General features: G+C 37.2%; 1 protein-coding gene and 1 pseudogene across 3 annotated transcripts; one reads left to right on the top strand and one right to left on the bottom strand.

Moving 5' to 3' along the window:
- Window positions 1-1578: 1578 nt before the first annotated feature.
- LOC114745552 (chromatin-remodeling ATPase INO80-like) lies at window positions 1579-13461 on the top strand. Of its 3 annotated transcripts, XM_028933712.1 has the most exons (22): window positions 1582-1933; window positions 2232-2319; window positions 2508-2901; window positions 3029-3461; window positions 3553-3753; window positions 3867-3977; window positions 4431-4855; window positions 5036-5225; window positions 5293-5465; window positions 6364-6489; window positions 6981-7142; window positions 7224-7281; window positions 7512-7742; window positions 7897-8043; window positions 8866-9426; window positions 9512-9772; window positions 9885-9992; window positions 10363-10457; window positions 10826-10982; window positions 11931-12125; window positions 12268-12423; window positions 12790-13461. In XM_028933712.1, the coding sequence occupies exons 1-22, from the start codon at window positions 1874-1876 to the stop codon at window positions 13018-13020; spliced, it is 4563 nt and encodes a 1520-aa protein (XP_028789545.1). In that variant the 5' UTR covers window positions 1582-1873; the 3' UTR covers window positions 13021-13461. The 3 variants fall into 3 exon arrangements, with proteins under 3 accessions (XP_028789547.1, XP_028789545.1, XP_028789546.1); XM_028933713.1 differs by lacking the exon at window positions 2232-2319; XM_028933714.1 differs by lacking the exons at window positions 10363-10457; window positions 10826-10982; window positions 11931-12125; window positions 12268-12423; window positions 12790-13461 and adding an exon at window positions 10202-10356 and having other exon boundaries at window positions 1579-1933.
- An 8265-nt stretch (window positions 13462-21726) lies between these two features.
- On the bottom strand, window positions 21727-25097 carry LOC114745551 (calcium-transporting ATPase 4, plasma membrane-type-like; annotated as a pseudogene).
- Between the last annotated feature and the right edge of the window lie 63 nt (window positions 25098-25160).

Genomic DNA, 25160 nt, shown 5'->3' with positions numbered 1-25160 from the left:
GATGAAAGTTAATGTTGATGGTGCAGTGGCACGGAAATCTGGTAAAGCTGGATGCGGTGGTGTTATTAGAAATCATAATGGACATTGGATTGTTGGTTTTTCCTGTCAAATTGGTAGTTGCAGTGTCGAGGAAGCTGAAACTTGGGCCATTTTCAAGGGTCTGAATCTAGCATGGGACTTTGGTTTCAAAAAAGTTATTGTTGAGTCTGATGCTAAGGAAGTGATAGCAAGTCTTTTGGAGAAGAACAGTTTACACTGCAGTCTCATGGTAATGCAGATAAGAAGTTTAATGAGATATAATTGGGAAGTTGAGCTGAGATACGTTGCAAGAGAGGGCAACGGTGTTGCGGATGCTCTGGCAAAAAAAGGGATCGCTACCACCTCCTATTTTGATATGAGCCCGGGTGATCTAATGGGCCTTGTGCACAAGGATAGTTTGGGAGTTAATCCCTCTTTGAGTTAGCTTTCTTTTGGGCGTTTTGCTCTCGTTTGTACCCAAAAAAAAAAAAAAAAAAAGGCCGTTGGGCGGGATGTGACCGATTTTGGCATATCTCTCTCTCCCCTCGTATTTTTGGGTAACAAGAGGAATTCTAGCCCAAAAACTCAATCCGGGTCCATGACATTCGGATCTGCGTAAGGCACCCTTGTCCTGCCCAAAACAAACTCTAACCGGCTGTGGAACCTCCTCCCGGATCCGACAACCTTCGACGACATTCCTTTTGTTAAGCCTTTTTGATCCAGTACATTTCGCGGGAAAATAAGCTTTAGGAAGCTTGTCGGCAAATGATTCGCCTCCTCCCAATGTTAAGCCCTTTTGATCCAGTATATTTTCCTCCCTCATTTTCTGATCATTACATACCATTTTCATGCTTTTCTGGCCATTTGAATCGGGAAGAAAGAAATTTGATGTTGGCAAGAACACATTCTCGGTAGCAAGTGAAGCGCATAATTTAAAAATAGAGAACGGAAAGCTCAACTGGGGAAAACAAAATCCGCATGAAGCTACTTTCCTTAGCAAGGCCATCTGTGATCTGTACCTTCCCTAAGGCCTAAGCTAGTGTTGAAAATACCCAAAAAAAAAATTGATCCCTTTATTTTCATTGTTATTTCAATGTAACTTTTTTTTTTGGCCCCCAGTTTTCCTGCTAAAATTTGTATTTAAACGAAATCAAAATTCAGAATAAATATATCAAACTATTCAGACAAAAAAAAAATTATGAACCCCCACTAACGGGGATTCTATCAAATTTTGCACAGAATGGGCCCTGTTTGTACAAATAATGTTAACATATCATTATCAATCAATCATTAACCAAAGTTTGGCCAAAAATATATCAAGTAATTAGTTAAAGCTAACACTGGGCCCTTTTTTGCTGGGCTTCTAACACCCCGGCCCCAGAGAGGAATTTTTTGGGGGCGAAAAAGCAAGGAATTTGTTGAGGATGGCGCCGAAAAAAACAAAAATCTCTCCCTCACGCGGCGCATCTCTTGAGGAGGGAGGACCGTCTCCACGTGTCTCTCTCCAGTTGCCACCGCTTAATACCGTTGATACTGAACTGGATGCGCCAATTCCTGCTCCTCAGAATTGAGAAGTTCCATTCGTGGCGCACGTTAAGAAGATGTCACCCGTTCGGTGCACGTTAGCACACTTTGATGCTACGTGCACCTCCTGCGTCTTCGACTCTTCTCTTCCCCTTGCTACCCACCTTATCCTACGCACCACACCATTTCCCTTGTCTTCCACCATACTCCTTTTAGGGCTACCGAGGAACTTCTCTTTCTCCTTCTGCCGATCTCTCCCTTCATGACTTTCCAGAGAGTTAGGGTTTCTTCGGTCTAGGTTACCCTCACATTGTAATCGCGTCATAACCCCATGGATCACAGAAGGTTAACCAAGGACTCGCTCTCGTACTCTACTCTTTTCAATCTCGAGGTTTGTCTCTCTGGCTTTCCCCATTCTTTCTCGGCTTCCATATTTTGCACCAAGTTATTATGTTTTATACTTGTGTTTGCTGAACTGCCTTTTTAGACCTGGAGGTTTTATATTCCTGCATCATGTTTCCAAACTAGTATACTTTTTAATTTTATCGCTTTTGGTGGGTTACTAGAGCTTTGCATAATTGTTTCAAATTGTTATTAGCTTTTTATATTTCCTAAAGCTTATTTTCCCGCGAAATATTATTACGGCTCTTTATTTTTTTTTTTGTCTTTCTTGTTGCATTGTTTTGTAGTCTTTGATGAATTTTCAACTTCCACAACAAGATGATGATTTTGATTATTATGGGAATAGTAGTCAGGATGAGAGCAGAGATAGCCAAGGTAGGCATTACTTTTTTCTTTTTGTTGGTCTTCGAAGATTCTTTACCTACTTGGATTTTACGCACGCAAATGCTAGTTCTATTCTACAAGTTTTCTCCACTGTATAGCTGGCGGATGAATTTTGGAGAATCAGAGGTTTAACACCCGTATTTTTCTACCCTATATTTTTGGAATGCTTCCATGAATAGGTGGGGCAATCGCAAATCACAGCAACGGGAGTATGCGTGGAAGAGAGGTAAATTTGCTGAAGAAGAGGAAGTGGTCTCAAAACAGTGACGACGAAGACAAGGGTAATTTTTGTGGAAAACACATGACTGAGGAGCGATATCGATCAATGCTTGGGGAACACATTCAAAAATACAGGAGGAGGTATAAAGATACCTCGTCTAGTCCTGCCCAAAATCGTGCTGGTGCTCAACTTCTTAAAAGTAACATAGGTTTGAAAGCGCGGAAGTTAGTGAATGAGCATCGAGGTGGAATACATGCTCTGGATGCTACATCTGAGTGGCCTAATGATATTAATGCTCAGAAACCTGTAAACTACCGTGATGCAGAATTCAGACAGCAATATGGACCTGACAGGTTTAATTTTCTTCCCTGTTGCCTGGATAGTGTTGGAGAGTTTGAAATATGCAATGTTAAATATGACTTAATGTTGTATAACATCACAATCACCATCACCATCACCATCGTTTTCTCTTACTTGCAGAACCATCTATGAACCAGCTTCTTTAGATATTGGAGATGGCGTTACCTACAAGATCCCTCCTACTTATGATAAGTTATCAGCGATGCTGAACCTTCCAAGTTTCTCTGATATCCTAGTTGAGGAATTTTACTTGAAAGGTACCTTGGATTTGGGATCCTTGGCTGCAATGATGGCTTCTGATAAGAGGGGTGGGACTAGAAACCGAGCAGGCATGGGGGAAACCTTACCTCAATACGATTCACTTCAGGCACGATTGAAGGCCCTGTCAGCATCTAATTCACCTCATCAATTTAGTCTGAAAGTATCCGACATTGGTTTGAATTCTTCCATCCCAGAGGGAGCTGCTGGAAATATTAAACGATCTATTTTGTCTGAGGGAGGTGTATTGCAGGTTTATTATGTGAAGGTTTTAGAGAAAGGTGACACGTATGAGGTATGCATGGGTATCAAAATATTACGGGAGACCTTTCTTTTCAATTCCTACTCCCCCTTTTTTGTTGATCCTTATGTCTTCTCTGCTGCAGATCATTGAAAGAAGCCTACCTAAGAAGCAAAAGGTAAAGAAAGACCCTTTGATGATTGAGAAGGAGGAAATGGAGAGAATTGGAAAAGTCTGGGTAAATATTGTGAGAAGAGACATACCTAAGCATCATAGGTTTTTTACTGGCTTCCATCGAAAGCAAATTGTTGATGCCAAGAGGTTCTCAGAGAACTGTCAAAGAGAGGCATGCTCTGTTTCCTACCATTTGCAGATCTTTCATCTATTCAATCAATTAAGTTTTTAACTCTATATTCCGTGATCTGATATTTAACCTGTATGGATATCCTTCTCTTTCAGGTCAGAATGAAAGTGAGTAGATCACTTAAATTCATGAAGAGTGCATCCATTCGCACCCGGAAACTAGCTAGAGATGTCTTGCTGTTTTGGAAACGAGCAGATAAGGAGATGGTACTATTCATTTCTTTTCTGAATATATTATAATGGCTCTTGTTATCAGAAACTATAAAACAACATTGGTTTAAGAAGCTTCCCTATGTGTGATAATGGTGCATGTTCAGTGGAAAATAATCATACCTACAATTCTTAGGATCCTCCTTCCTGGTGAACACTGAATATTGGTGTATTTTAATCGGTAATGTTGTGCACCCTTTACAGTTGTGAATTTAATTTGGTGCCTGAACTGTTTGGTGAGGTGGATGTTGAGACTTAGATAAGGAGAATCGGGCTTTGTTTATTTGTTATTGCGCTGTGTTATGTCTGAAAATATGGTTTATTTGGTGGCCACTGAACGGGTAATTGGAATTGTAATTTGAAATTGAAGATTGTCATGCTTTTGCAAACTTTGCTGTACATTGAGCTGGACTTGGATGCGCTTTCAATTTCTGTTTTCATTTATTACAGGCAGAATTGAGGAAAAAGGAGGAGAAAGAAGCTGCAGAAGCTTTGAGGCGGGAACAGGAGCTTCGAGAAACAAAGAGGCAGCAGCAAAGGCTGAATTTCCTTATACAGCAAACTGAGTTATACAGTCACTTTATGCAGAACAAGTCAAACTTGCTGTCCTCTGATGCTTTACCTATGGTAGATGAAAAAGCAGATGATCAAGCTGCAGAACCTGGCTCTTCAGATGTTAGGCCTTGTGAGGAGGAAGATCCTGAAGAGGCTGAACTGAAGAAGGAAGCTCTGAAAGCTGCTCAAGAAGCTGTCTCTAAGCAGAGAAAGTTGACAAGTGCTTTTGATGATGAATGCTTGAGGCTGCGTCAGGCTGGTGAAACTGATGCACTTTCACAGGAAGTTGCAGGAGCAAGTAACATTGATTTGCAAACCCCGTGAGTTCTTCTTGTTCTCCCCACTGTTTGGCACGCAGACAAATACATGCACACATATATGGACATGTATATATGTATTTGCTTGTTTCTGTGTTAAATTTTTAGCCAGATGGCATTGCTGATTATGATATTAGGCGATAATGTTGAGTTTTAAGGGAATTGTCTGATGTCCTGTTGCAGCTCAACCATGCCTGTGGCATCAACAGTTCGCACACCAGAAATGTTTAGAGGCTGTCTTAAAGAATATCAACTAAAAGGTCTTCAGTGGTTAGTTAATTGTTATGAGCAGGGTCTGAATGGTATACTTGCTGATGAAATGGGACTTGGAAAGACCATTCAAGCCATGGCTTTTTTAGCCCATTTAGCTGAGGTAACCAGTCAACCTTCTGTGTTTGGGCCCTTCTGATGACTTTAATTTAACAATTTTCCCCATGCAGGAGAAAAATATATGGGGACCATTTTTGGTTGTTGCACCTGCATCAGTATTGAACAACTGGAATGAAGAACTTGAGCGCTTCTGCCCTGAAATGAAAGCTCTTCCTTATTGGGGTGGGCTTCATGAGCGGACGGTACTTAGGAAAAGTATTAACCCAAAGGATCTTTATCGTAGGTAATCTTCATTTCATGCGTTGTACAGTCACAATTTATTCAAAATGGTTACTTGATTTCCTTTCTACGCTGCCTGCCTCATTGGTGGGATGTTTCTGTAGTTCAGTGACTGAAAGATCGGTTATGGTGATAAGATAAGCTCCTTAGAGGCTCAGTTGATATGCTTCATAAAGGAAGAAAATATAAACTAAGCAAAGGTTTTGTCTCTTGTTAGGAGAATTATATCTGCATTCAGCTTCACAAAGTCTTCTTGTCTATTATCGTATATGTAAGCAAATTTTCCAAATGACACGGGTGACATATTTTGAGAAAACTTCAAGAAGATTTTAATTGGTCTGAATGTTTTAGGTAGAGTTGTTTGGCCTTACTTTAGCATTCAGTTTCACTAAATATCTTTTACTTAATATCTTATATGAGGGTGAATTTTTGAAATGGCACAAATGACCATGAGTAAATCTCAGATAAGAGGATTTTAATTTGTCTTAATTTTTTAATAGAGCGACTTGGAGAATGCTGAATTTGGCATCCATAATTCCTTGTCCAAGCTGCAAGAAAAATGAAACGTTTTATTCTAAATTTCTCGAAATGCTGGTTCTTGCTTTGTTGAAGATGAGGAAGATAAGTAGTTGACATCCCCTACTACATGCTGGGGCGAGTGTGGCACCCTGAAGGAAGAGAGGACGACTGTGTTCTTTGTGCTTTGTTAGTTTGGTAGCAATGGATTGTTCATCTGCATAGATAGGCGTCTTCTTGGCTTTTATGTTTGGGAGTTGTGACGTGAGGTTAACTGGTTAACACAATATTCTGAACCCTGTCATATATCTTATTCCGCATACTTCATCTTTCTGGTCTATTATCTATCAGATGAGTATAGTTAATACTTGTTTCTTGTTTACCAGGGAAGCGAAATTCCACATTCTCATTACAAGCTACCAGCTACTAGTATCTGATGAGAAGCATTTTCGGCGTGTGAAATGGCAGTACATGGTATTAGATGAAGCCCAGGCAATCAAAAGTGCAAACAGGTTCTAATTATATTTTGAATCCGAGGTGCTTGAGTGAATGGCATGTATCATTATTGTTTCTGTTGAATATTTTTTTACAGAATAAATGCAGGAATGAGAGAGAAAGAGGGAGAAAGAAGGAGAATGAGAGAGAAATATTAAACAGAGAGAGAGACGAGAGAATTAGGAGAGAAGTTTCATTCCTTTCAACCCATATTCTCATAACCTAAGTACAGTCTACCCAACCCCTCATAATCATGAGCCTAAGCATTAACTAACTCCACTAATCCATTAACTAACTTCACTAACTAATCTCAACTTTGAGTGTCATTATTATGATTATATAACAGATTTCCTTGAAAGAACACTGTGATAGTTGTTTATTTGGATTGCATTGCTGAACGTTTATAATTTGTCTGTTTGTGATGTCGTTTGTGTGGTGATTACCGCCTTTAAAATTCTTTTTAATAATATTCTCATGTGTAAGTAATTCAATATCTGTGATCTGACAGTATAAGATGGAAGACACTCCTCAGTTTTAATTGTCGGAATCGCTTGCTGCTGACTGGTACACCAATTCAAAATAATATGGCAGAACTGTGGGCTCTTCTGCACTTCATTATGCCAACTTTATTCGATAGCCATGAACAGTTTAATGAATGGTTTTCAAAAGGGTATTTTCTGTTCATTTTAGTTGGTTGGACTTTTTTCATAGTGTAACTGTGGTCTAACAGTCTTTTATGGTCACATGCTAGAATTGAGAATCATGCAGAACATGGAGGTACTTTGAATGAACATCAACTTAACAGATTGGTAAGTTTGTATTTCTTGTTTGATATCTCTAATATGCTGATGTTTGAAATTCATTATTGTACCTTGCACTGTTGTGGTAAAGTAGGAATTCAGCTAAGATTTTTTCTATATTATTGAATGTTATTTATAATTATTGCTTTGCTCTTCGTGTCTGAGCTGTTCTTTGCTTGTACTCCTCTTAACTCTTTACCCCCTAACCTTTTGACTTCTCTTTTTTCTTATCCCGACAGCACTCTATTCTAAAGCCCTTCATGCTGCGACGAGTTAAAAAAGATGTAATATCCGAACTGACTAAGAAAATAGAGGTTACAGTGCACTGCAAGTTGAGTTCTCGCCAGCAAGCTTTCTATCAAGCAATCAAGAATAAAATATCTCTTGCTGAGTTGTTTGATAGTAATCGTGGGCAGCTCAATGATAAGAGAATTCTGAATTTAATGAATATTGTTATTCAACTAAGAAAGGTAGACAGTTCATTCATTGGAGGTTCTCTTTCATAAATTTTCTATTGATCAGTATAGTAATAGACAAGATATTTTGTTTTTAGCATCTGAGGTTCCTCTGTTCCCCCCACCCCCTCTATTTTCTATCATCAATAATGCGCTTTAAACATGACAGGTTTGCAACCATCCAGAGTTGTTTGAGAGGAGCGAGGGAACCACATTCTATAATTTTGCAGAGATTCCAAATTCCCTCCTCCCTCCTCCATTTGGGGAGTTGGAGGATGTATACTTTTCTGGGGCTCACAATCCAATATCATACAAGGTACGGCATAAAAACCTTTCTTTTGTTCGGAGGAGTTCAATCTCATCATTCTTTCTTTTTCATCCCCCTCCCCCCTTTTATTTTCCTTTTTCTGCCTGACGCTGCCCTTAAATTTTAAAACACAAGCAATATAGCATTATAGTATGTTTGGTGCCGTTAAGCTTATATTGTGTAGTCTCAAATGATTTTTGTGTCTGTTTAAGTTCAGAATCGGTGACATTAATTTCATTCTTATTAAAATGTTATAGTTCCAATGAAAAATATGTGGTACCTTAGATAACTTTGCATGGTGTGTACAACTGAAATTTGCACTACATGTCTATTGCGGAGCAAGTTCATTCTGTGAATCAGGAATCTTTTCACATAAAAAAATAAAATTCATTCAGATCCTTGTCGTGGTGTTACTTGATTTTTTTTTTTTTTTTCCTTTTGGAGGCTTGTATGTGTAGTATTATCTCTTAACAAAGTTTTGTTTGTAAACTTGACTGCAGTTGGCTTTAGGTTAAGGGGAATTGAGGTAGGAAGAAGAAAAGTGATAGAGAGTAGATAAATGCTTCGTCACTTAGTTTTAATTTCTAATGGTGATTTTTTCTTTGGAATTTTGTTCTTGATCTATGCTTCTCTTTGAATGATCAAGTACATTTTGAATCTGATCTGTCAACTATTTTCAAGATTGATTCTACAACTTAAATTTGTGAGCCAAATAGGTGGGCCCTCCTCTCATTATGTTAATTATAGTTCTATATCCAAATTACTGATAAAATGTGAATCATGTCCCACATCTATATGCCATTTTTAATGTTGGTTTTTTTTCCTTTCTAGGTGCCAAAACTTGTCCATCAAGAAATCATGCCAGGTTCTAAATTGCTCAATTCAACAATTGCTCGTGGTGTTGGCAGAGAACTTTTTCAAAGACATTTTAATATTTATAGCCCGGAGAATGTTTTTCAATCTATCTTCTCTGAAGGGAATAAATCAAATGCGTCGTTTATTAAAAGTGGAACTTTTGGTTTTACCCATTTGATGGATTTGTCCCCGCAAGAAGTGATGTTTTCAGCTACTGGTTCTTTTATGGAGCAAGTACTGTTTTCTATGGTGAGATGGGAGCAGAAATTTATCAATGAAGTTGTGGACTTTGTAACGGAGACTTTAGATAATGATCCTGAATACAGTTCCCTTGAAAGGGGAAAAGTGAGGGCTGTTACACGAATGTTATTGGTGCCAACAAAATCTGAGACAAAAATTTTTCAAAGAACATTTGCTACTGGACCCAGCCATGCCCCTTTTGAGGCATTGGTTGTCCCATATCAAGATAGGATTATATCGAATGCAAGACTTATTCACTCAGCATACACATTTATCCCTCGGACTAGAGCTCCCCCAGTATGTTATGTTTCCTTACTATCTCATCCTCAGGCTTGATCTTGCAAAATGATCATTAATTGATGTCTGCATTTCTTCTTTTCAGATTGTTGCCCACTGCTCAGACCGAAGCTTCTCTTATAAAACACTTGAAGAGTTGCATGACCCATGGGTTAAGAGATTGCTTGTGGGATTTGCACGTACATCTGAGTTTAATGGACCTAGAAAGCCAGATGGTCCTCCCCATCATTTAATTCAAGAGATTGATTCTGAACTACCAGTTGCACAGCCTGCTCTTCAGTTAACCTACAAAATTTTAGGTTCGTCTCCCCCCATGCAAAATTTTGACCCAGCAAAGTTGCTCACTGTAAGTGCTGTATTTTCTTTATTTTTTATTGAGCGACCCCCTCTCCCCCCCACCCTCTCTGTCCTTCAACTTTCTTATTGAAGAGATTTTCTAAGGCATAGTTTTCACATAGGACTCTGGGAAGCTTCAAACGCTTGACATATTATTAAAACGCTTGCGGGCTGAAAATCACCGTGTTCTCTTGTTTGCTCAGATGACTAAGATGCTGAATATTCTTGAGGTATTACTGCATTTGTTACAATGTTGAACTTTTTGTCTCTTATCACATATATAAGTCTTCAGTCTTGTGTTCTTGTCACGTGGGCCTCTCATGTATGAGTTCTTTATTGTAATGGTTATGTAAAATCAGCATAGGATGAGATCTATGAATTGCAATTCTTTTCAACTAAAGCAAAAAAAAAAAAAAAAATTTGAATATAGTGTTTTTAGGGGGAATGAGTAAAGTCGGTGATTTGAAAGTGGAAGTCCTTCCCCAGAGTTTGAGAACGACTTATATGGCAGCATGGTGCATAGTATTGTCCTTGTCTTGGTGCTTACTGTTTAAATTTGTTCGAGTTTTCATGCTGGCTACCATTCAATGCGACTTGCAGGACTACATGAACTATAGAAAATATAGATATTTTAGACTCGATGGATCGTCATCCATTCAGGACCGCAGAGACATGGTTAGAGACTTCCAGCAGAGGTAACGTCTTGCCATCTTGCAGGGATATACCCTATCCTAGTGAGGTTATTAAACGTTACTTATATGCAGTTGCTTGTTAAAGCATAACAGAGGAATGGATAAAATAGAAAACAAAGAGAAAATCCAAGTTAAAATTAACGGTGAAGGCCAAATGTAGGACAGACTGTTCAAGAAAAATCACATTTGATGCTACCAATTTGGCAACAGATGCCTAGGAGATCAATCTCTCCATATCAGCTCCAAAATAGAAGTCCATAATTCAGGAAGTTGACTGAGACAAATAACATATTCTAACATGATGACTTCTGAATGAAATCAAATCATGGGCACTCTTAACACTTATGATATTTGTAATTTTATGGTTGCAGGAATGATGTTTTTGTGTTCTTACTTAGTACAAGAGCTGGTGGATTGGGTATCAACTTGACGGCTGCTGACACAGTAATCTTTTATGAGAATGATTGGAATCCCACATTGGATCAGCAGGCAATGGATAGAGCTCATCGATTGGGTCAAACAAAAGATGTTAGCTTTCGCTTCCTCATTCCCTCTCCATCATGTGCATTGCATAATTGATTAAATGAGCGTCGCACTTATGTTAGAGACCAATCAATACGGTTGCTTGGTGGCCGCGGGAATGTTTGGTATGAAGAGGAAGGAAATGGAAAATGGTGAATTAAAATTTTTTAAAAAAAACACAAATTACCCAAAACACCCCTATCTATAATAATGTGTAATAAATCAAGTAAACCCAAAGAAATATAACATTATCATTTTAAATATTGAAAATATTAAACCTCATAATTTTACTTTATTTTTAATTAGCTCGTTGTAATTTTTTTTTCTTTTTATTGGGTCCTTATAACTTTCCCAATTATAAATATTAGTCCATGTACTCATCATTTATTTATTTACAAGAGAAACGACTTCAGCTAATGAATAGCTGATGATTCACTTCAAGGGGTGGGGATAATTTGGTCTTCTCTCACATGGGAAAATATGTCCCCACCTAAGATGGAAGGAAGCCATTTTTCCCATGTTTATTTCTTCGTACCAAACGTGCATGATGATGGAAATGTGCCATTTTTCTTCTTCTGTAAATTTTCACAGCAAGCGGGCTGTTAAGTTTTAACCATGTCAGTGGTTCTGGATTAATGAATTAATTCGCTGGATCATTCGCCCTAATTACAGAGGAAGTAAAAGGTGCTGTTTGTTAGATCCAACCTGTTATTGAAAAGAACAACCTGCATGCTCCATTTACAAATTTACAAAATAAATAAATAGATGCACCAAGCAAATGCTCTCTCTTTGTACATTCTTTGCCTGCCTACGTGCCACAGTTGTTCCTTTCACTTTGTTTCACTTCCTGTGATCTTGCCCCTCTTTCTGTGAACACAAAAGCTTTGATTTTCTGGAGTATTACCATAGTTTATTTTGGTTTCAACTGATTTTATTTCATTTAAAATCTCGTAGGTCACTGTTTACAGACTTATATGTAAAGAGACAGTTGAAGAAAAGATTCTTCTTAGAGCAAGTCAGAAAAGCACTGTACAGAACCTCGTCATGACTGGTGGTTCTACTGATGATATTTTAGCTCCTGAGGATGTTGTATCTTTGCTTCTGGATGATGTGCAGTTAGAGCAGAAATTCAAAGAAATTCCTCTTCAGGTTGGTTGTGAATGTGGTCCCTAGAAAACGTTGACACAATGTTTATAATTGTTGATCACCAGTATGGGAAGGCGAAAGAAGGATGCTCAAACCAATTTTGAGAGGTCCTGATTGTAATTCCCCTCGTTTTATATACTTCCAGGTGAAGGATAAACAAAAGAGGAAACAAACTGTGAAGGGTATACGGGTAAATGAAGATGGTGATGCGTCTCTGGAAGATATAACAGACTCTGGAGCACAGGGCCCAGATAATGATATTCCTCTTGACCCAGAGGGATCAAAGCCCAGTAATAAAAAGGTAACCTGATAATTTATGAGATGTTGACTGGTTGGTGGTTTTTGGACAAATATTTGAGCCTCAAAACAATACTGCTGTTTAATCAGTACCGTTATTCACAATTTAAAATTGGAATAGTAAGAGAAATAAATTCCGTGCGGTCTTATTGACTAAATATTTTAGCTGTCATTATTTATGACCTGGCATATTTGATATCCGTTTAGGAACTAACGGACTTGAAATTTTGAAAAAGCTCAATCGTTTTGGTGGAGCCTAGTTTTGCTGGCTATGCAGGACAATACGTGACTAATGTAAATTTAGTTCATCTATTCATTGTGAAGGTAAATGGATGGAAGTTTATGGTGAATTTGTGTTGTAAACTTGCAGAGGAAGGCTGCCTCTGACAAGCAAACCGCATCAAGGGCAAAGAATTTTCAAAAGATGAATGAGTTTAGTAATACAATGCCGATGGACTATGAGGTGTATGATGCTACTCAAGGTACAGATCCAGTGGTCCAGAAACCCAAGAGACCAAAGAAGGCAAAGAAAGTTGGGAACGACAAGTTTGACGACTCTTTTGCTGGTACAGTCGATATATTCTCAGAGCAGACCCAATAGCCACTACTTCCACGTGATTTTAGTAACGGAGGTTCAAGGGCTGAAAGAGAGTAGGGGGAAAATGGGTCTTATGTTGTATGGTATCAACCGTTAGATTGGCGTTCTTTGGTGAGTTATAGGTTGCCTCCCTGGTTGATCCACAAATTCTGGTTCCCTTTTTCCTGCTTACATTTTGTACTGAGGCAAGGCAGGCGAAGAAGCTGTACATCCTTTACTTTGTGCATAGTGAATAGTGATAGTCTTAGATATGTGAGATTATAAATCCGCCCCTCTTGAACATTGTTGGGGCTTTGTACAGATTAGATTATCTTTGTTGTATTATTTGCCCCTGTAGGGGCACTAAAATGTAGTATTAAATTTGTCCTAATGTGTTGTTTTGTGACTTGTATTATTTTTTGCCAAGTAATTGGATTCACTTGAGTATGCCAGTTTTGATGATTATGACCGGCCTGTGTTGTTATTTTTATCATAATATTTTTGAGGATAAAAAACCGTTGAGAAGAATCTTAAAAGCTGCACAATGGTTAAATTTTCATCGCGAGGCTTTTAAGGTTAAAAAAACAGGTTGTACTAAAAGCTTAAATTGCTTAAGGATTTCAAGTTTTAAAATCCAAATTATAATCCTTTTGGTTTTATATATAAGCTTTTAGTACCAACAGTTAAAATTAATTAAAAATAATAAATAGGTTGGACATGTAAATTTTTTCTAAAATTTATTCTTATTCATTAATAGAGCAAATGAGAGACAATAAATTAAAAAAAATAATGAAAAAAATATATGGGAGTAATATTAAAGAAAGAAAATATTAAATTCAGTCAACTAAAAATAAAATAAAATGTTCAGACAAACTAAAAAATAAAAATTATATTTTAAATCAGACTTATTTTTAAAAGTGAAGCTTATATATAATATCAAAAGGAATATCTAATGGGCTGATTGGGCCGTGATGATATGTGTTGGGCGAGAATATAAAAGGGGATAAAAAGACACTCGCGCGTTAGTTTTATTATGCCAAAATTCGCTTTTAATAGCCATGTGTGAGAAAATGATTACATTTTGGTAGCGAAACAAACTGACTAACAATTTAACCAATTAACCAACTCAAAAAAATAGCAACTCAAGACGCAAGAGTCTTGGTATTCGTGAAGTGTTTTGCCCCCTTATAAAGACGGAGGTAGTGATATATTACATGAATCGTCATAAAATTAAGCCAATCTGTCCACAAAGTAAATTTATCTTTCAACTATGTATAAACACGCACTTGATGAGTTGATAACTGGCCTAGTCTAAGGAATGATAGTTTCCCAGATTTGAGGGCTTTATCACTTTATTTAATCATACACTTCTTTAGAATTCTACTAATATGCGAGTGAAGTTTGGGATAAGACCACGAAGAACCCCATCTCTTAAGCTTCATATCAAAATTTCTGTCTCTATAATATATCAACTAAAGCTCAAATTAGAAATACATCTCTCGATCCAATTCTTTCTGGTTATGGTCAATTACATTCCCCCATGCGGCAAGCACAATCTCAACATCAAACATGACAGTTAATAGTAGCGGGATGGGGGCGTAATGGTTACGTTCATTCAGACTGAGAGCAAAGAGGTCGAACCAAGAAAGAAAACTCAGCTGTACCATAAAAGTGTCATGAAGCAATAAAAAGGATCGCACCTCAGCCGTTATACTTAAATTTTCGTCAACAGAAGGGGTCTCTGTAACATGTGAACGCCAGACACAGGTTGAGGTACTTCATGATATCACGAAGACAAACCACCAAGAAAGAAGAAACATCTATACCTCCTATCATTTGCACACTACTATAGCCTGTGTATTATCTTAACACGTACTCCTTTTGTGTTGACCTAATGAGTATCTGTGATCAACTAAATCCCATTTGAACCACAATATCAAGCATAGCAGAAACGGGTTATCACTCGTCAGCATCAAAGTTTCAACCAAAAGTAAATTTACCAGCCACCGAGTATACGAGTTAATTGTTCCAACAAAGGTCCTTTTGCCATTCTGTAATATTTTTTCACGTTGTGCTGCTTTGCAATGACCCTCAAATTGTTCAATGTCAAGTTTTTCAAGCCCGCAGGCCTCAAAGCTGAAGTCCTATTATGAGAATCGACTGAGGAGCAGGACAAGCTATTCTGAGGATCTTCATGGTTTCCATTGACCATGACAACCGCATTTGATTTTGTTGAATCGATGGTAACAAGTGAATTTTGTGTACCTGCAGTGACTGTCGACTTGCAAACAACTCTTTTCTTTTGCAACTCTGAAAATTTGCTGTCATAAGGAACAACAGCATATTCAGTTATGTGCTGTTCCAGCTGCATTGATCTTTTAGCAACCTTACCGCTCAGCGAATCAATTAACTTGGCACCATCATTGCCAGCTCTTGACTTGCGTGGCCTCTTGCATGTAACTTTCAAGGATGAATTTGGAATAAGTTCCACATGATTTTCACCCGGTTTACTCGCAATGGGCTTCCTGGGGTCAACAGTAGGTTCAGGCTTAAGGCATAGCGCTTGTGATTTCGCTTTGTCAGTCAGCTGAGGCCCAGTAAATAGGGCACTTTTGGTTTGCAACTCTAACATTGAACTCAAACCAGAACTTTTAGCATTGACAAGGCTAGCACTCTGAAACTTCATTACATGCGGCAAACTTTTACGGTTCCATGATTCAGGAGCAGCAAGACACAATTTTTGAGCACCATCAACTTGAAGAGGATTTATTCCCTCACAATCTTGAGTTGAAGCATCCTTCATTTCTTTCTCGCTATCTCTTTGTGCAGTTTTTGGAGCAAAACCACGTTGCATTTTGTCAAAATTAGAACTTTCACTTTTCACTCGTTGGGAGGCACAAAAATTAGAATCAAGAAGCACATCTGCACTGACATCTTTGACAGTTTCACCTTCTTGCTGCAAAAGGAAAACATGAACTACAAACCCTGATGAACATTTTGACCAAAAAAAACCCTGATGAACATAAAACTCAAATAGACTGCTACCAATCTAACAAGTTAAAATTGATTAAAAGAGAAACAAGAGGGCTTTTTGTACCTTGATTTCTTTCAGAACAATTTCCTTGCCCTTGGAAGAAACAGAATTCAAGATTTGACCTTCGTCTATAGTTACAAGTTGGCTTCTTCTGACTTCCCCATTCACTAAAACTTTTGAATCGGATGTTCCCAGTAAATTCATTCCGTTAGAAGGACTAACTACACTCCTAATAGCCCCAAAATCAGCACTTCTCCAAACAATTTTAGCAAGCGGTTCCTTAAAAGAATAACCAATGTCAGGGTCTATTGCGGGTCCACTAAGTGAGAAATACAAGGAAAATCCAGTCACAGAGATTAAACGCAGCAATCTGAAGTATAACCAAAATAGAATCAAAGAACCCAACATAAAACAGATAAAAACCATGGAGGTTTGCTCCAGAATTATAATGGAGCCTAAATAATTGGCATATTCAGGCCTCCACAAAAACAAAACGAGGCTGACATTGCAAAAATAAAAGCAGGCAAACAGTCTAAGAGAGCTACAACGACCTCACCCATTTACTGGTATTTGTTCTCTTTTCTTTCGATTTTGAAAACTGAAAACAGGTTCCTAGTATCAGGCTATCCGCTGCCAGTACAAGGCTGTCCTTTTTTAACTCTGAATGCATCGTCACATTAGGAATACTTGACCGTTTCTTCTTATTGGACAAATTAATAATATTGTTCTAGTGAAGGGGCAGTGCCCAATATCAACATTTGACTTCTGATCATTGACAAAGATAACAAGGCTCAACTTCAAATCATTAGTTGCTATCATGACCTAAGTGTCAGAAAAAAAGAAACAGCGACGAATTAGAACTAAAATAAACAATTCTTATCCCAGATAGTGGATTCAATATTTGTCTCTTCCAGAGAAGAAAAAACTTGAGATGGCCATAATATCTCGAAGTAAAATTTTAGTTTTTGGAATTACAATTGGCATATTCATTCACAGAATTTTGGAAGAAAAATTTCAATATTATGAAGCTCTATGCAGTCCAGAGCATCATCATGGAATGCATAATCTTGCAAAGCATAGTTTGTATCACGTCAGATCTGATTAAAGAAGCATGACAAGAAGACAGCAAATCTTAAAAATGGCGATCATGAATGTAAGAAAAACGGTTTTAATTCAATTTTTAAAAATTATGATTCAAAATTCTTATTATTGGGAAAAATGAAGAAATTTCATGATTTAAACCTGGCCGCAATTATCTTGACAGTAGTCTCCTAGTGTACCCATTAATATTTCATCAAGTGTCCCAGCAGGTTCATTTCGTAATAGTAGCTGAATTCTATCACTATCAGGATGATCATTCTTCAAACTCCTTAGAGAGACATCAAGCCAATTGATTTTCTCAGTCAAAGCGTTACAACATATTTCAGGCCAATTTTTATGTTCGGCCCAGATTAATTCATTCTGCAGCGATGAGAGATCTTTTTCAAGTTCTTCAATTTCAGCATCCTCCTTTGTTATCAAATTTTTAAAACCTGAATGCAAGACTTCTCATTCAAGGCTCGTTCTTCCATTATATCTGAAAGGAAAAACAAAACTCAGTAAATACAGGCCAATGATTAATATATATATATATATATATATATCTCAAAGGAAGGCCAAAGAGATGCAGGGTAAAGGAATAAGAATATACCATGCTCGCAGTCGAAGTAAAAATCATATTGTCTTCCAAGATGCTCCGAGTCATTACTGTTGCGCACAGCTGAGAACAGAACAAATACATGCAAACTATTATGACATAGAAGACTTACGTACAACCCAGAAAACGAGCACTCCATATTGAACATTGATAATACAAAAACATAGAGACAAGATATAAAGAAATAGGAAACCTTCATCATGCGTTGAACTCCAAAGATCCCACGCCATGGATTGTGATTATATCCTGAAATGAAACTAATAACAATGAAGTATGTCTCAATTCCATGCAACTAACATTCGTCAACAATAGATGCCCACGTAGTAAATATGCATATTGAAAGGGAAAAATGCAATGCAGGCAGCTATACTAGAAAAGCCGACCTAAAGAACGAGATTTTTTTTTTGGGGGGGGGGGGAAGCGTGTAAAGTTAGAGCCAACATTTTTAAAATATTGAAGTCTCTCTGGAAAATAGATGAATAAAAGAGAAAAATACGGCATGAATAATTCAACGTCTTCAGCCGAGAGTAGTATCACATCCCTCCCCAAAAAACACCCGAGGAAGAACCCAGGAAAGGCAACGCGGATAGCATCCATGTAGCACTTGGTAAAGAAGGAAGCTGGATTAGCATGTTTGAGAAAATCACAAAGAACTGCCCAAGAATACTAGCTACCAATAACACAATATCGCAGTATAACAATATCAAGAACAAGAATAGAGAAAGTTTTAAAAACGTGAAGTGACTTACGATTACTGTGTTCACCAACCACGCTTACGGACATCAATTAATGAAGTATTAAGACCTGTTATCATTTATCGACCATAAGTACTTAAAACAATAAATGAGCATTCGAGTCCAGTTCTACAGAAGATCAAGAAGAGAAGATAGCTTACCGAACTGCACCAAGTAGACATGGCGAAACTGAGTTTCTTTAAAAACAAGTGTCTTCAAGGACAACAATTCATTTGCGGAAACCAAAAAGAACTAACAACAATTCTCCAGCGATGGATAACGGAAATGTAGCTATCGCAGGCGCAGCAATTCAACAAGAAGTCGGGATAGTCGACCGCGAATGACAGAGGAAAATGAGGAGGCTCCCCTTTGCGAGCTACACAATGAATTGCGCCTGAGAAACTAAGAGAATGTGAGGAGAATGTGAGCGTCTAGGGTTTCGTGTCTGTCGAAATTCAGAGCCGAAGAGAGAAAAGAAGAAAGAGTTTATTTTCAGCGCGAGAAGAAGCAGAGCATCCCAGAAAAAGCTGTTACTGAGAGTGATGGACGCACGGGGGGTAAGTTAGTAATAAGGGGGTTTTTGGTCGGGGCAAAATGGTGAAATAGAGAAAAGATGACGCAAGCCCATGGGTGATTACAATTGTTTGGATATGGGCCCGGATTAACCGGGCGATCTTATTCTGGGCTGCTTTCATATTCTCTTTTTCCAGCCAAATGGGGTCCATTACTTTAGACATAGAATATGAATCTAGCAGGAGCCATCAACAAGAATTGGTCCACTTGATAAGGAATCAGTTCATAACTTACAAGATTATAAGTTTAAATCCTACTATCAATTTGAAAACCTTGTTGATGAGCAATTTATAAATATTTCTGTACTTTTCTGTACCAAAAAAAAAAAATCTAGCAGGAGCTGAAGTCAATATTCTTTCAAATTTACAACTTGCTTAATATAAAGATTAATTAACTAATTTAAAAAAATTTAAAAAGTCAGTTAAATTTTATAATAAATTGACGTTGTCCTTTTTAAAAATAGCCTTATTAATCATATATGTTTGAATTAGTCATTAATAATAATTTCTTAACATATACAACTACTATAGAAATTACTTGATGGCAAAATAGATAAATATTGAAGATAAAGTGGATTGAAATTTTATATTTAGGACTAAATTGAATATCAAACTAGCTCTTATATTAAATATAGAAGATAGTATTATGAATAGAAAAGCCATACGGAGAGAATTATAATATACTACTTCAAGTCCTTAATATAAAACCTTGTCTGACTTTTGTTTTAGTTCTAAATATAAGACCCCAATCTATTTTGTCTCTCATATTTATACTTTTTTTTTTAAGATAGTCCTTATAACAATAATAGTTTTAGCTAATACACTTGATTAGTAAGGATATTTTAGGAAAGATAACACCTATTTATCACAAATAACTAACTTAACTTTTTTTTTAATCTTCTCAAATTAATCAACTAGCTCTTATAAATAGGACCGGAGGTAGTACAAACTAAAACATTTTAAATCAAAATACGATTATAGTGGCGGGTGAGCTTAGCTAACGGAAAAAATGAAGAGGAAGCATGGTCAGCCGTCAGCGGCAAATTTTGGGCCAAAGCAAAAACTCAGTGGACTTAATATTGACTGAAAATGGCCAGACGGTGCTCCTCCTATGATACTCGTAGAGGAAAAAACATTTTTATTTTAAATATAAATTATTTTATTATTTTTATTATATGAATGTATAATTTTAATATATATTAAATAGAAATAAAATAAAAAATATATTAAATTTTAAAATAAAAGCAGGACAAATAAGGCATGCGTGCGGGAGACCGAGAGCCTAAGAAGACACAGGTGATGACGTCGCCCGCAGCCCTCTCCGGTCATTGCCTTTGTTTTTATCAAGGGAAAATAACAAAATATCTCATTTGAGAAAATTATTTCCTTTTTTTTGGCAGGCGAAAAATTATTTCTTAATTCTAAGATTACCTTATTATTAATAAACTTTTTAAACAACCTGAAAGAAACGCATAAGTAAGTTGCGAATTTTTCTCAATTTCATTTGCCCGATTTAGAAGAGGACTTCAGCAGATGTTTTTCCTTTCCAATACACCGGAAGTAGCTTCAGCAGATGTATTATAATAAGAAATAAGTCAAATAACTTAATTTTAAGGGCTCGATTGATAAATCATTTTTACACTTAATTTTCTATGCTTTCTATATGAATTCCATCTGTTACTGCTATGACTTGTGAAGCAGCGCCGCATTGCTTTTATATATTAATAAAAGAAAAATTATATTTTTACATGTATATATAGTAAAGTATGCCCATCACAAATGTTATGTGAATGATAGTGGGCAGCATTTTTTATGAGAGAATTACAATAAGGTCTCAAAAAAAGAAAAAAATTACAAAAAAAGTTATAGATATTGTTATTATTCACTCTAGAACTTGTCAGCTGCTCAAGTTATTATTGAGATCTTTAGTTAATTATTTTTCTTCTTTGAGATTTGATTGTAATTCTTTTTTTTTTAATTTATTTATGAAGCAAAATTAATTAAAATATGGGAAATTTGGTAAAATATTCCTGTTTGAAAACTTAGTTGGCTAAAAGATCCGAAATTTAACGTATGCAACTATGATCAGTAAATACAACTTCTCTTCTACTATATGCAAATGACTTCTGCTATCTTTCATATTTATCTTCTTTTTTTTCAAAATAAAGCCCTGTAATAATTGTACATGTTAAAGATTTTAACTAATACACATGACTAGTAAGGATATTTTAGGAAAAAAAAACACATATTTAGTTAATTAACTCTTATATTAAAGAGCGAAGGCACTAGTTTTTTCCCCTCTTTTCAATCTGACTGTTGTTAATGTTTCTATGTGCTTCATTCTCGGCTGAAACTTACGAGTATACTACGAAGTAACACTGGAATGAATTTCACGTTAAAGTTCACCTGGTGCTGCTGCTGTCGTTTTCTTTTTCAGCGTCGGCCAAATATACAGATGTACTAAACCGGACAAGACCCAAGGGTGAAGGAAGGATATATGGAAGTAAATCTCCTGAAGTTCCAATGTTTGAAGCTTTTTGGAAATTGGAATTTTCAATGTAAAGCAGACCCATTTTACATTATATGTGTGGGTGAATTTGATCTTGCGCATGCTAGTTGTTTCTTTTTTTTTTTTTTTTTTAAACGTATAGGACACGCCTGCTCTGTTGGAACTCATGAACTTCTGATGTAGACACACAGAATCCTATTCTAGGATGGAAGCATGGTAGCTTATTATTATTAATAAAATGCTTACATTGAATATCAAACTTTCCTTCTGTTCTAATAAAGAATAGGTCCAGTAACCAAGAACATACATTTATTTTACATATTCAGGTTATCCAGGTTTAAATTTACAGGAGAGTTACTTTCGAGTGTGTCTAAATGCTTAAATATTAATGATCTCTCTTAAGCTATGCTAGCTGTTGTGGATCAGAAGGTAATTGTTCGTAACCATCATGATGTTGGAATATTATTGCATCTCTTTCAATTGGGATGCACTTGACAATGGCAGATATTGGCATGCTGATTGCTCCAATCACAATACTGAGTAACCAGAGTTTCCAGTTCAGAGGCACTGTGCTAGCAAATTTGCCCAGAAACTCAACTATGATTACTTGAAATCCCACAGTTAGGAAAATTATCCCTATAAATAACCAGCTCTTAGTTATGCCTCTGAACACGTTTATCTTTTCTATATCTCTGCTGTTTATCTCATTGAACACCTGCCATAATAACAAGAACCATAGAGAACACCAAATACGATCCTCTATATATCATTTCTATAATATATTATGGAGATTTTCAGACGTAATCCATGGATCAGGCAAGAACAATTCACTTTCTGGGTACGTACCTGGCAAAAAACAAAGGAGTTGAATATCAGAGTGTTGAGGACAAAAGTTGCATTTGATGCACCGGTAATTCTGAGAAGCCTCTTGCCATCAAAATTGAGAACGCCAAGGACAATTAACTGATATATACTTTGTCCCATGATATTCCTCCACATGGTTTTGGTGATAAAAGTTGCCCCCTTGGCAACTGGGGGTCTTCTCATAAGCCCATCATGAGGAGGCTCAGTGGCTAGGGCCAGAGCCCCCAGAGTGTCCATAATCATGTTCACCCATAGTAACTGCAGAGCTGTTAGTGGCGTAGATCCTGAAGTAAAGCAGAAAAGAAAAAAAACTAGAACTCATGCTGCTTTTCACTCAGAACCGTCTAAAGGCATTGATCAATAAAGGAAATCAAAGTTTATACACCGAAAAAAACAAACCAACCTGTGATGCATGCAGAAACAAAGTTGATGACAAGAGCAACAACATTTGCTGTTAACTGAAACTGGACAAATTTTTGAATGTTCAAGTATACCGCCCGTCCCCACCTGGCCACTCTCACAATTGTGTTGAAGTTATCATCCATTATGATCACATCTGCATTTTGTTTGGCAACCTGCATAAAAGAGAAAACATATTGGATTAATAAAACCCATTATTATGATCACGTCTATGCATTTTCTTTGGCAAACCAAACAAGAAACTCTTGTATGGATAAATACAAACCTCAGTTCCAGCGATTCCCATGGCAAGTCCAATATCTGCTTCATGCAGTGCCGGAGCATCGTTGGTTCCATCGCCTGTAACAGCAACGACTTCACCGAACGTATTCCTCAGATGGATACCAAAGTATGCTTATCAAGCGGCAAGGACCGTGCCATGACCTATAAATCACAATTAAGCTCGTAAGAAAGATTATGAGCATTCTCAAAACAAGAGATGTAAAGAAAATTGAAGACTAAAATGGAATCAGAACCTGGATTCTTGGAATCAAATGCTTTATTTGTTCAGGCGACAAGTTTCGAAATTCTCCTCCTTCTATGGCTATACCATCCTCGGTGAGGATGCCACATTCTTTTGCTATGGCCTTAGCTGTATGTATGTTATCACCAGTGACCATACGAACTGATATTCCGGCTGCTAAACAAGTTTGGACGGCGTTCTTGACCTCAGGGCGCACAGGATCTTTGATTCCTACAATGGCTATAAGTGTGTAGCCATTATCAGGGATACTTGTTTTCTCTTGGTTTTCATTTATATCTTTCACAGCCAAACAAAGAGTTCTTAAAGCTTCCGAGGCGAAATTGTTTATAACATCAGAAATATTCTTTGCTGGGCCTTCAACAAGATTAATGGTTTCTCCATTGCAATCAATAAACTTGTCACACGTTTGTAATATTATCTCTGATGCACCTTTGCAGAAAGCTCGTGTCCCTCCTCCTTCAGGAAGATCCACAAGAACTGACATCTTCTTTCGAACTGAATTAAAGGGTTCAATCTCAAGTATCCTATAATATCTGCGCTGGGCATCAAAATCACCACCCAAAAGCAAGCCAAATTCCAATAATGCCGATTCTGTTGGTGTTCCCAGTATTGTGTTCTTGCCATCTCTATCCTTAACTACTTCAGAAGAAGTATTTTGAAATATAGCTTGCAGAAGGACGTCTAGAACTCCTTCAGATATCTCTTCTTTAAGTTCAGTTCCACTTTCATTGCCTTTTATTTCCATGGATTTTTCACATACCCATATTTTATCAACCGCCATATGGTTAGTGGTTAATGTCCCTGTCTTATCTGTGCAAATGGAACTGGCTGAACCCATTGTCTCACACGCAGAAAGATGCCTCACAAGTGCCCTTTCGTTCATTAATTCTTTCATTGCAAAAGCTAAGCTAAGTGTCACCGCCAAAGGTAATCCTTCTGGAACAGCAACAACTATTATTGTAACAGAAATAGCAAAAAAGTTTAGCAGCTTTATTGCATCATTCGATGACCATTGAGTAATATCACCATGAATTGCCTTTTCCACAAAAACCTTGTTGTTAGCACCAAAAATGTCAGCACTGCGAAAGTCAAACCAATCTTACCAATAATTGTAGCAACCCCATTTAATTTTACTTGCAATGGGGTCTCATCTTCTCCCCCTTCGTTCAAAGTTTCCATTAGTTTTCCCCATTCAGTCCTCATGCCAACGCCTGCTGTCACTAACATTTTCCCTTGGCCATCTTGCACTTTGGTTCCTGAAAGAAGAAATGGTTTGTCTTCATGCACATTTACTGGTTCGCTCTCACCTGTCAAGCTAGATTCATCAACCAACAAGCTATATCCAGATATGTAAATCCCATCAGCTGGAACTTGATCTCCAGTTGCCAGATAAACAATATCTCCGACTACCACGTCATAAATTGATATCTTTTGTCTTCTTTTGTTTCTAACGACATGGACGAAGATTTTCTTCTTCTCGTTGTCAAAGCCCTGAACTGTAAGGATTGCTGGTAGTCACTAACAGAAGTAACAGAAGTAACAGTGACTACCAAAGCACACTGAGTATAATTCCTAAACCATCGTACATACCCTCGGGCAATTGTTCAGTGGAAATCCCCACCCCCATAGAAATTAAAGCACAAACCATGAGAATGTTAGGGTTAAATCATGAAGCGCTTCCCATACAACAAAATCAGGAAGCTCCTGGGAGGTTTTTCTGTGTAACGATTGAAGCCATAAACTTGTTGTCTTGGATTATATACTCTTCGTTAATGCGTTGTCTATGAGGTAGAGAGTTTCGCTGCTATCACT

The sequence above is a fragment of the Neltuma alba genome, unplaced genomic scaffold, assembly GCF_004799145.2.
Source record: "Neltuma alba isolate B1F8T4 unplaced genomic scaffold, ASM479914v2 tig00004709_pilon, whole genome shotgun sequence".
Classification (NCBI taxonomy): domain Eukaryota; kingdom Viridiplantae; phylum Streptophyta; class Magnoliopsida; order Fabales; family Fabaceae; genus Neltuma; species Neltuma alba.
The sequence above is the reverse complement of the archived record's forward strand: the minus strand, read 5'-3'. Positions and strand labels throughout refer to the sequence as shown.